Source organism: Ziziphus jujuba, chromosome 3 (assembly GCF_031755915.1).
Source record: "Ziziphus jujuba cultivar Dongzao chromosome 3, ASM3175591v1".
NCBI classification, from domain to species: domain Eukaryota; kingdom Viridiplantae; phylum Streptophyta; class Magnoliopsida; order Rosales; family Rhamnaceae; genus Ziziphus; species Ziziphus jujuba.
In genome coordinates, this window is record NC_083381.1 from 5,069,564 (window position 1) to 5,083,359 (window position 13,796).

At 26.6% G+C, this 13,796-nt stretch overlaps 1 protein-coding gene across 1 annotated transcript; it reads right to left on the reverse strand.

Moving 5' to 3' along the window:
- Window positions 1–5,409: 5,409 nt before the first annotated feature.
- Window positions 5,410–6,331, reverse strand: LOC125423599 (ferredoxin-thioredoxin reductase subunit A1, chloroplastic). Its single transcript, XM_048478244.2, has one exon. The coding sequence runs from the start codon at window positions 6,208–6,210 to the stop codon at window positions 5,641–5,643; it is 570 nt and encodes a 189-aa protein (XP_048334201.1). The 5' UTR covers window positions 6,211–6,331; the 3' UTR covers window positions 5,410–5,640.
- Between the last annotated feature and the right edge of the window lie 7,465 nt (window positions 6,332–13,796).

Here is a 13,796-nt window from a genome sequence, read left to right on the forward strand (position 1 = left end):
CCTTGAAAAAGACTGATTTCTTTTTCCTAATTTTAAAATTTATAATGTTATTTTCGTATGTAATTAGATCTTTAAGCTACCTTGAGTTATGACAACTTTGAAATTCATGATGTTATTTTTGTTATGTAATGAGATTTTTAAGCTACCTTTAGTTACGAAAACTAAATGGATTTGACATTATGACAATCACTACAAAAGTTACATACAATAAGTTATTTGAGATACTATATTATTATTTTATATATATATATATATATATTACATTATGTACCTTTAACTAAATTATCAACCAAAAAAATAATATATATATATATAAAAGAAAAGTTAAAATTTGAAAAACATATGCATTAATAAAGTAGCCGATTACACTTGATTTCATTGAGAAGTTTGAATAATGGAAATTGGAGAGTAAAAAAAAAGGATTGCGTTGCTTGCTTCACGTAAAGTTTTTGAAGGGGATATAAGTATTAGATCTAATTGAAACAAATTTTTTTAGATTATCACTTTGTCATTGCGATATCTAAAAGACACTCTTAAAGCATTTCCGTAACCCAGTTTTCTGAAAAATGTCGTAGTAACTTGCTTATTTTTCTTTCAACTTTAGCAAACTATCTTTTACTATTTTGTAAAGATATTTATTTATCAGTTTGTGTGGACCCAATGAACTGGTATATAGCAATGTTGACGCTGGCTTTTGTTTGTATGGTATTGTATATAATATAAGTGAATGATAATTGAAACTTTTATTTGTTTATTTATTTTTGTATTATGTACATCGAGAGGCTCTCTCTAGTCTCTAATTATGTGATAATGTGTTCCATCAGCTGTAGCATATATATCCGGCATTTGATGGCCCATATCTATTAGTTGAAATTGGAAACGATTCGAACCTTGATTTGGTTGGTTGGAGTTTCATCCATGGCCATGGCCATGGCCTTGGGATTGGAGGTTGGAAATTGGAAGGGAAATGTAGTATCGGCCCACCCAGGAAAACTACATCATACCTACAAATATGGTCGGTTATATATATTGTTCTCAAAAATTAAAAAAATTATGAGAATAACACTACTAAACACAAACCAACTTGAGTAATGCTAAAACTAATTTATCAAAATATCTACTAAGATGACATTGTAAAGTAACATATTTTTATTTTATTGATTGCAATTTTAATATATCCTAAATATGAAATAGTGAAGATTTGAGTTATGTTTGATAGATTGGATTAGGTGATGGAATGAAATGAGTATTTCTTATTTTTGTGTTAGCTAAAAATTTTAATAAAATTTATCTATTTTTTAGGATTAGTTATTCTTTATATTTAAGCAATTATCATTTCTTTCAAAAACCATGAAAATGCATATTGAGTACGATTTCTCATGAGATATATGCTATGCGGCGGAAATTATATGTCATCATATACCCATTCAACGGAACAAACTTGTTGCAATCAAGGAGTTTAATTCAAAATCCACTCCTTGGACATCTGACTTTTTTTTTTTTTTTTTTTTTTTGGATAAAACCTTGGACATCTGACTTGATCATTGGAGACCACCGCACTTTCAATAGATAAAGAAAAATCACTTTAACAATACGGTTTTATAACTTTGAAATTAATTGCTTTTTGTTTTGATTATACAATGCTGAATTTCCAATTTTTAATGTAAAATAGTTTTTAATTTATATTATATATAAAAGTTAGATGTTCTGTATAAAAATCTAGTTATATGTCATCATATAAATACTTAAAGTTTTCTTTTAAAAACATAAAAAATTAATGAAATAAATATTTGATTATGAATATTTAATATAAAAATCAATTGATATTTTATATATTGGATTTTATTCATTTTTTATAAAATTTATTGTGAAAATAATAGAATAAATATTTGATTACGTATATTTCATATAGAAAATTAACTGATATTGTATATTTACAACATATATGTACATATATATATATATATATATTTAGATATATCATATTTTCCATAACAATCACTCTGATAAAATTATTTATAGTTATTTAGATAAAAATAATAAAGATATACATAATTTTGCTTAAATAATTTACATAATTAATATGATTTTACTTTACTGATGGAAAAAATTTGAAATATTTTTTTTCTTTCAAGGTATTTAAGAATATTTAATTTATTTGTTTTCTGCAAATTAATATAATCGTCTAATTTTTATCAGATTTATTTTGCATCATTTTTATTATTTTATTATCATATTTTCTTTATTTTTCTAAATTAAATTTAGAATCACATGATGACACAATTAAAAGAGACATCCAAACTGTTTGATTTTTGCAAAACTACTAAATAATATCAATAAAAATTATAAGATTAATAACAAATTTAGGATTTGGTTTTTAGTCTTTCATCATAAAAAAATACAATTAATTAATTTAATTTGATTTGAATATGATTAATTATCATAGATTATTTTTGAAGTCATTTATTGTGGTTACACATATCATATGTCGCATGAAATCTATACTAGTATCCATTACAACATATTTGGATAGCAATGAAGTTAATCAAAATTTAATTTTTTTGGGAAAGTAATAACTTTATTTTGTTTGGATATTTAGTATGAGATGGAAAAATATGAATATAAAAAATTAGATTCCCACAAATATGGGAAAGTTATTCTCACTCATAAAAATGTCATTTTGGGAATAACAGACAAAATAGTTTTAACATTTTTTTAAAATACATATTTACTCTTAATTTATTATATAATATTAAATTTAATTACTTACAAATCCTAACTTTCTATCACTCATCAATTATGCTAAGAGAAAAATTAATTCTCAAAAAATTAAATTCTGATAATCAATCTCTCTTAATTTTGATACTTTCCAAATGAAAACCTAAATTCTTTAATTGTCAGTACTTCCAATGTAAAAAAAAAAAAAATAAATAAAAAAATGTAAAGCTTTAATCAACATCAATGGAGATTTTTTAATTGTATTTTTAAATAGCTTTTTTTTAAAAAGATTCAAAAGAAAAAATTAAATGTTGTTTTCCAATTCTTTATCCAATAATTATTTATTAATAAAATAGAAATTTTTGTTGTTTTTCAATTTTTGACTTATAGCCTGATCATTTTTTTCACCAAAACCCCATCTTCGTTTCCAAAATGGATTCTTTGTTCAAGTTGGTCTTTTCTACGCCATCTTTGTCGTCCACGGTGATTAACAAGCTCTAGCGTGCAGTGAGCCACTTTTAGAAGGAAGGTTAGTGTCCAGTTGGAAATCAAATCCAACTGGATCGATGTGCAAAGATATCAAAATTGAGGGTTTAAGGCAGTGGCTTTTAAAAGAGAAATCAGAAGGCTAAAATTGTACAATCCTCGAACTAGAGGATGGTAAAGTGCAATACTCCCAACAAAAGGAGATTTATAGATCTAAATTCGAACGACAATTACCAATTCATCCAATGGATAATCATCGCATAGACATCGTTATCTAAATCAGGAATCGTGATAGACTGACAACATGCATAAAATATTTGACCCAAAATTAAACATGACTCCCAACATTAGGCCAAGAATGTTAGTCACCAACCAAAATGCCAGGTTTATTAGAAGCCAAGCCAAGTTTGAATGTGAATTATTTTTCTCTTCAATTTTTATACTTGGAAAGCAAATCAATGACTCGTGATGATCACCCATCCTTGCAGCTATAAAATGGGTAGGAATGGCTTGATCATTCAGGAATGCAAATAGTTACTCTTATGCCCTTTTTTTCACGACCAGCTTAATTTTTCACTAGACCAGCAGCCCATTGAGTATGGGGAATATATATATATATATATATAGAGGGGAATTCTACGATGCAGACGGTCCGCATGTGGACCGCATCCAAAACCGACGGCTTTAATGTGTACAGTATACAGCAAAGTACGAATGTGTGTGTGTATATATATATGTATATATGTATGTATGTATATGTATGTATGTATAATCTTGTTGTTAAGTAATTTTCAGAAATAATCATCAATTTGTCCACTAACACAGAAGAAATTTTCATCCCTCTCACTGTTGCTATGCAAAAAAATGGCCACATTCTAGCCGCCATCCGTTGGAAAGCTAACGGTAGGAAACTAACTTATGCACTCTCCGAAATGTCACTGGGATGCAATGAACAGAACTGCAGTTGGCCAGTTCCTCTCTCACTACAAGCTTCTAGACTGTGCGTTCAGTTTCAGTTAAATATTTCCACAGCCATTTCCACTTCGTTCTCAACCAGATAGTTTCGCGAAGCAAAATTATCTAATTATTATACCGCAATATATTGACCCTTAGTTGCTTGGAGAAATTCAAGCATCTACAGCACTTTTCCAAATAGTGGAAAGTAAATAAACAGCCACAAAACAGTAGTATGGGAGAGTTTGGACGGGTGCTGTAGACCAAACAAATTTAAGTGCAAAACTGCTTGTCAGTTAAGCTAAGAGTCATCAGGCCAACGCAAAGATTGACTAGAGAGGAGGCAACACCCCTTAAAACCCATTATAAATGACCATATTCAATTGAAGATAGGATGCAAATTTCCTACCAGATGGAGTACTCTGGCTTTTTGCCATTACTCGAACAATAACCAATTTTCAAGCACTAATCACTACCAAGTCTATAACTTGGATACTAGATAGCTTATAGCATAATACTCAGAGTTATTTGGTTCAAACCAAAGACAAGTCCAAATTGAAGATGTAGTAGAAGGCCATTTAGTAGTTAAGCACACAACTGCTCAACTAACACACTAGACTAATCCATGACCATAGGGAATAAAACTTAAGCTTCTAGAAATGAGGATAATATATATCTCAACCAATCATGACACAGCAATCAAACTGAGAGCAAACCCCAATTCATGGTGTGCCTAACCCATGTAATTTGCCTCATATACAATACAATACAGACTTGAAGGTTAGGTTGGACACCCACTATAGACGTGCAACAAGCAAAATAGAAATAAGACAATGAAATACCAAAAAAACAATATATATATATATATATCTACGCACTTTAGCACAAACAATTTTGAACATATTTGAGCCTAATATCAACCATTAGGATTATTATGGTATTTACTAACTATTTGCAGATAAAAGGATTGAATTCTCATAATCAAATGAGTAAGCTGCATATGAGCAATCTCATCCCTCTTTCAAAGTGCAAAAAAGTGAGCCTAAAATCAACCCAATCAACCATCAACCCAATCAAGCACCAACCCTTTTGAACATATTGGTGATTGTTCGCAAGTTATATAGCCCCAAACCAAGCACAACAATTTTAGACATATTTAAGCCTAAAATCAATTACAATCTACATGCAAATAAAGGATTGGATTCTCATAATATCAATTGGAAAAGCAGCAGAGAATCAATCAAGGAAATAATCAGACTCACAACCCCATTTCTAGTAATAAACACTAGAGCAAATTCCAAAAATCCAAAGTTGTAAAATTTACATTACATACAACATCACTCCTCAAGGCTGTGAAAATTTTATTTCATTTTTTTTTTTTTTTTCAAATTTTGGAGGGGATATAGAGATAGAGACATAGAGATTATAGAGATAAGAGGATTTGCCTGGTGAAATTAGTTGCGGTTGAAATTTTATTATATACTAAATATACTCGAATTCATCTTCCTTGAGATGGGCAAAGAACTTGACCGGTCCACGACCTTCAACTTCGATGAAAAACTCCACTTTGTAAGGCAAATTGGCGGAGATTCGCTTGCCTTTCCAAACCCCAACGTAATGCTTCAGCACACCTTCTTTCCCTGAGAGATCTACCTCCGGAACTCTCGGAACATGGTGGACCTTCAGCGGGACCTTCACTCTAACCTTAGCTCCGATCTTGGCTCCTCCATCGCCAGCGTCTTCGGTGGTGGAGGACGGCGGCGACGGCGTCGACAAATCGGAGGAGGTGTTGGAGTCGGACTTGATAGCCACCTCGCAGCGAATACGAGGCGTTCTTCTGGTGGTGGTGGTCGACAATAAAGAATTGCGAGGCAAAAACGACACCGTTAAGGAGGAGAAAGAAGAACAAGAAGAAGAAGACGTTGACGACGTAGAAGGAGTTGGCGGTGAGTTTGTGACGCCGAAACCGAAAGTGCTACGACTGAAGGATGACGTGGCGGTGGTTGCTGCGGCTGTTGCCGAGCTCAGTAACCCAACCGTTGCTCTACTCATTCTTCTTTAATATGAAGAAGAAAAAAAGAAAATGCGGCTTTTGGTTTTTTTTTGGATCCTTTTTCCTTTCTTCTTGAGCGAACTTTCTTCGTTGCTTTTCCCTAACCGGTTTATCTTTAACAAAAATGAGAGGATGGAATATTAATTAATTTCTTAATTAAGAAAAAATAAAATATAGATAAATATATATTCTATGCAATACTCAGATGGTGACAAGTGTCTATCTGCCCTTCACATGTTTTAAATTCCCCCCAAATCCAAAACCCAATAGAAAATATCCATGAAATGGGAAAAACAAGATAATTTTTTTTTACACTATATTTTTCAAGTAAAATTTATGCTACATAATTATAGAAATTAAATTTTTGTTTAAAGTTGATAGACTTGTATTTCCTAAAGGATTATAGCCTAAAAAGAGAAACGCATTTGTATATCATGCTCTTTCTTTTAGGAACAAACCTGTAGTTTTTTTACTATTAAATTTCGCTTAAATCCTCCTATTATTCTAAAAAAAAAAAAAGGAATTTATAGAGATTGGTTCTAAACATACTAATAGAATTGTTGGCACTGTTACATTTTGGGTTAATTTTATTCATCTTTTTCTAAGTTTGATTTAATCCTTTTGTTAAATTATAAAAAGTTATTATTTTTTGATCTATTATTTTGTTCACCTTTTAAAGTAATATTATATATGCCTTTTTAATGGTGTTAACTATAATTTTAAAAATGTAAAAAATTAAATTGTAATTAATATAAATTTCAAAAAATCCAAATGTGATATTCCCTTACATTTTACATATTATTCATAATTTTATTTTTGCTCCATAATCTAAAATAAAATATATAGCAATTTTACAAACTAATAAAAAATGGATTCGGTATGTGAAACGTGGAATTCAATCTTCAATCGCAAGTATTAATTGGACCTTTGTACGTTCAATATGGAATTCCAGCTTGTGTTTATTGAATTAAATAAACTAATCTGATTTTCATATACAAGATATTTCATTAGAATATTTGTGACACTTTATACGAATTGTAAACAACCAGGTATAGCTGATAAAAGTAAAATTTTAATTTATAAAACTTTATATAATAGATCTTTTTAAAAAATAGCTTTTATTAAAAAACTAATCATTTTTGTCCAAAAAAAAGCTTTGCCAAATAGACACCAAGCCTCTATTTAGTAGGATTTTTTTTTTTTTTTTTTTTGGCTTAAAAGCTCTGCTTGAAGATTAAAAGTTCTTTTATTAAAAAATAATTATGTTTGCCTTATTGACAAAAAAATGAACAAAAAAATAAACTTTTTTAAACTGTTTTAGAAAAGTCTAAATTTTAAACTTCTCCAAAAAAACTCTTTTTTTATTATTTTATATGAAAATTTAATGAATATTTAATACAGCTTAACGAGCATTTAATGCAGTTGTTTTTATTTACAACCAAACACTTATTAGCTTTTTAATAAAAATTCTTTTTCAAAAAACTCTATTATACAAATTTCTACTTTCATCAGCTATACCAAACAGATCATAAATGTGTGTGTGTGTTTGTATATATATATATATATATTTAATTCTTCTGGTATTTGTATACCGATCATTTCATAAATTTCCATGTTTCAAGTTACAAAATCCGCACTAAACATATTATTTAATGGTAGTAATGATATTTTGTTAATGAGTATATTTGGAATATAAACTATATTTATATATATATATATATATATATATTATTCATGTTGTAGTGTGGTTAGTATACCCTAAAAATTTAATTTTTATTTATTAAAGCCATTTGAGTTAAATCAAATGTATAAATGAATGTTATCTTAGTTTTAAGGAACTATACTTCACCTATTATGCTGCCAATAAAAATCTAAAACTACAAAGAAATCATCCCAATCTATGATTCTCAATTATATTAGTCTAATCATATAAATTTCTTGGATGATTATTTAAGAACATAATAAAATAATATAAAATAAAAAGTTCTATACGCATAACTAAAATTTTACCAAATTCACCTAATTAAATTACAAGATCAGGCAAATATAATTGAAGAAAGGGACATACGTAGATTTGAGTGGTTTTGAGGTAATTAATCCTACTTTAATGGAATATATCACTTTGAGATTTATCTATATTTCAACCAGATCTCATTAATGTTATAAACATTCACTTACACTTCTATAGAAAGTTTGAATGATGTTAGTTCAGAGAATTTGAATGTGACGGTGAAAAAGATAGATGATTATGTGACACCAACCAAGAACTAAGTTATGATTTTTGAAACTAATGGGATCCAATTGAATTTAAATAGAAGCTAAGGGGAGTAAATGAGTTTTTTTTGTTTTTTTCTATTTTAAAATATTACTCGTGGGGCAACGCAACCAAAATAATAGGAGAATAATCTAGTCCATTTTTATTGTTCAAAAGATATACTTTTTTTTTTTTTTTGGGGAAAGAAAATGCAACTTTTTTTTTTTGGGAATATTGCATTTATATTTTTTTATATTTAAGATAAATATAAAAATATATTTTATATTTCTAGTAAATCATTTACATGGGGGCAATCTAAATTGCCTTTGTATCTGAGAAAAATTAAATTACTTTTAAATATTTTATTCCTCTTTTTCCTTTTGCTAAAATTAAATTTTTTTGTGATTTTGCAAAACTTTAATTTGAAGATTTGAAAATTTTATTTATCTATACTTTTAACTAATTATTTAAACTATGTGATAGTTTTTCAGTTAAAAAAAAAAAAAACTATGCCATCATTTTAATATAAACTTTTTTTAACTAAATGATAATTTGTCAAATATATTTGACTAAATATATTTAATATATTATAATTTATCAAATATATTTAACTAAATATATTATAAATTTTCAAACATATTTAACCAAATATATTTGTCAAACATATAACTTACTTAAAAAAAAAAACTTATATAATTAAAATTATAATAGAATTTTTATTAAAAAAGAAAAAAAATATCACAAAATTTAAGTTAAATTTAATTAGCAATATAAAAAAACTTTTCAGCCTTCAAATTAATTGTTGTACAAAAAAAAAAAAAAAAGAAAAAAAAGAATAAAGTTTTTAAAAGGCAATTGAATTTTATTAAGAGTAAAAGGGTAATTTAGATTCCCTTCAAAAAGTGTGGACTATACAAATTGTTAGCTAAACAATATTTTATACACATAAAATTTAATTTTTATTTCCTAAACTAAAAATATATATTTATTTTATCCTTAATAAAATAAAATAAGTTCAAATATACTACATCTTTAATTCCCTTAAAAAAAAAATGCTCCTTATTTACTACTTAAAAAAATAAAAATAACCTCAAAATTTATAAACAACCAATACCCAACAATTCAACAAATATTCAACCCAAAAATTAAAATAAAAACAAAAAACCAATCTTCAAAGGGAAAAAGAAAAATCAAACACCAAATACCCAAAACCTATGCAAATTTATGCAAATGGTTTTCTTCTTTCACTAGTTGTTGATTTACTAAAAAAAATTATAAAAAAAAAAAGATAATTTCATTTTTATGACTCTGCTTGCTGGTCATTGGATATATATATATATATATATATAAAGGATAGAAAACGATAAACAAATCAAAGGAAAGGCAGATTTATGCATACATCGACCTACATTTAATATATATATATATATATATACTTCTCTTCTTTCAATGCACACACATGCTTATTTCTTGCTCTTTTCTTTCCATCTCTGTTTTTTCTTCTCCGTTCTACCTGTATCTGCAGCTCATTCATGGCCAACAAAGCCAACAGATCCCATTGTGTTTACTCTCTCTTTCAATTATGTTTGCAAATAGAAATGACAATTTAGATCATGATACAAGGTAACATGATTCAAAAACAACACGAAATTAATGAATTTTAATTTATTATAAAATGAATTCGGATTAAATTTGGAACAATCCGTTTAATATTTGTATTAAACGTATCAATTTAGAGTTAACTTTTTTAATTCGAATTGATTCAAATTAATCCGTTTACCTAAACGTATCAATTTTGGATTGACCCATTCAATCTGAAATTGATTCAAATTGATCTATTTAATTAAAATGTCAATGAATGTATGGATACAATTATAACCTATTTAAATTATAACTTTAACATATTAAATTTACTATTAATAAAATTTAACTAATATTTTTTATTACTAAATTACAAAATTACAAAATTATTGTATTATTAATTTTCTTTTATTAATTAAAAAATAAAGAATAAAAATTATTAAAATAATATTTATTTACTTAAATATAATACATTTAATACATATACGGATTTATAGATATCGAAAAAATAAAAGTTAATATGCCGACTATTGGAAATGTACAAAATAAAAAACATGATTATTAATAAAAAAATTACATTATTTTTAAAGAAATAGTATTAGGTTTATTATACGTATTTATATATATATATTTAAATATTATATGAGATTGTTATATTGTCATATCATATGTTATATTAGTATAGATTTATAACTATAATTATATGATTTTACTTATATATTTTAATTTAGAATTAATTAATGACTAAATTATTTTTATTTTATATGAAATAATTAATTTAAATAAGTTAATTTATTTAATTGGTTAAATTTCATGTAAATAAATCAATTTTGTGTAAATGAGTTAATTTCGTATAAACAGATCAATTTCGTATAAATAGATCAATTTCATATAATCGAATTATATTCGTCCAAATTAATCCATTTAATAAACAAGTTATACTGATTATGTCAGATTATATGCTTATTAAATGAATTGTATTCAGATTCTATATGTTTATTGAATGAATTGTATTCGGATTAAAAATTTCTGACACGGTTAATAAATTAGTCATGTTCAAATTGAGCAATTTCAATACCATTAATAAACGGATTGACATGAACACGATATATCGACACGAATTGTCACCCCTACTTACAACAATCAAATCTTGAGTTATTATAAAATAAATGAAATAAATAAGAATTTTAAAAAGCAGGGAACGGGAATATACTGATACTCCTAACATTTTCCAATTCCAACATTTTTATCCCATACTATCCAATGAATAACACAGAGAATATTGGTATAAATGTCTTTTATATTAGGAAAAATGCAAGTTGAATCATTTTTCATTTTTTCTCCCCTTAAAAATGGATATTTGTTAAAAAATTCTAGATCGTAGACTGGGTATAATTTTATACAAAAGTTTTAGAGTTAGTGGAAGTCCTTTTTTTTTTGCAAAGCATGAAGAAGTGAAGAAGATGAACAAAGTAAAACGATGTATAAGCGGTGAGAAGAAATGGGGATAAATATAATTTTTTGCTCTTTCAAAAAATAGACAACTCCTTGCGCCCTTGGACGATTATCTGGTCAAACCATGTCGGTACAACCATCGCAAACAAATTTTTCTCTTAATCAGTGTATGATTTTTTTATTTTTTGTATTTTGTTTTAAGTATTTTAAAGTTTTCTGAACCCTTTATTCATTGACATTTTTAAAATATAAAAATATTATTAAAATATAGTGCTATTAACAATTTTTATAGTGCGAATAAAATCATTATTTTTTTTAGGTTGGTTCTATTTATATAATAAATTTTAATACTTATATTATATTTTTAATTATTTTTTAATATTTCAAAAATATATTTTGTTAAAAAATCATAAATATCCTTAAGCGTATAAACATAATGAAAATAAATTATTACATATACTACAATAGAGCTTTAAGGAGGAAAAAAAAAAAAAACCTTTAAATGGATACAATAGAGTTTAGCAATCAGAAAGAAGAAATTGACAAAATAATTGGAAAATCATTCTTTTCTATCCTAAAAATGAAAAAATTAGCTTTCTTTTCATATTTATTTGATTTCTCCATATGTTTTTTATTTGGTTGTTTATTTTTATTTAATTTTTATTCTATTTGTTCTTCCAATAAATTATTTCGTTGTATACACTCTGAAATTATTTTGTACGTGAACCTCTTTTTTTTTTTTTTTTTTAATAATTTACAATAATTTCCCCCACCCTGTGTCTAGAACCCATTACATTCATATCATATATGTGAGTATTTTTTACCTACCAAGCTAACATCACTTGATTATTCTGTGTATATACTTTGAACAGTTTAATCACGTCTGAATTCTGTATACAAGAGAAAATAATTACTTGAATGATTTATAAATTTGTTTGATATACATAGTTTGAACAAATTGATTGTGTCTGGATTATGTATACCATATTACTTTTAGTCATATCCGGGTCATATAATCCATATGAAAACATAAAAATACATGAAGTCATACAGTACATATAATCCAGATGGAATGAAAGCATATGATATATATAACCTACCTAGATGAAAAGTATTTGTTTAGGTTATATATACCAAACTACATGGTTATATATACCTGGATTATGTAACTCGTACAAAAATACATCTATTTAGGTTATTTATCAGATTAAAAGAATAATAGGAAAAAGTTAAAACAATAACGAAAAAAAATAAAGAAAATAAAGAAATATTTTTTGTAGATGAACTAATCTAAAAGAGATTGTTGAAGATAAAAAACACAAAACCAGTTTGAACAGCTTTTTTCCACTTTGATTTATTGTTGTTTTTGTAGAAAAATGGAAGAAGAAGTAAATGAAAGCATAAGAAGTCAAGAAAGTGACCAATGAGGAACAAAAGAACAAACTAATGAGTAAATGTGATTGTAAGTTCAGATATTCTTGGCTTTGTGCATATAAAAAAAATATATCAAGTGATGGGGATTTGAAGATTTGGAAAATAAGACTGTAGTGTAATATATAGATTTAATTTAAAAGAGAATTAGGGATAATAAAATATGGGATATACATTTAGTTATATTTAAAGGTAAATTAGATATAAATACTTGGTTTAAATAGTAAAAATTAAAATAAAATTAGTTTTGAGTAAAATTAAATATGAGTATTAAAATTTATAGTATGAATAAAACAACCTAATAAAATTTGAGAGATATTTTTATATTTATTTTAAATCTCAAAAGTGTAAATAATTTTTTTTTTTTTTTTTTTTGGGTGGCACGATATTTATAGTTATCAAGTAGAATACGGAAGAAAATGAAATGTAAAGAAAAAGAGAGTTGGATGAAGCGAAGTGGATTACGAATGAGAGATGAGTGGAGTCCCTCCTCTCTTGCAACCTTAATGGATAATATTGGGATAAAGAAACAATGCTGCCAAGTCAAGTGTTTGTCTCGTTTCGCACGTGTGCTTGCATTCTACAGGTTATTAGAGTACAAATACATATAAAAAAGAAGAAACAATTTATGTCATAACTTGGATTTTCACTCGTGACATGGTGTAATATAATTGGCCGGTTTATTGACCATGTCAAATAGCTATCCAATTACATGTTGCATTTTGCCGCATCACCCATTAGAATCAAATCCACGCTATGACACGTCAATATTCTAAACAAAATAACTCCTTCAAGAAAAAAATATAGCTGGTAAAGGTGTTACGAGCCACTCATGAAATACAATATTTATATAAAAATTCGCGT

What these genes read in the sequence shown, in the direction of transcription:
- LOC125423599 (XM_048478244.2), bottom strand. Translation starts at nt 6,210, where the DNA reads ATGAGTAGAGCAACGGTTGGGTTACTGAGCTCGGCAACAGCCGCAGCA.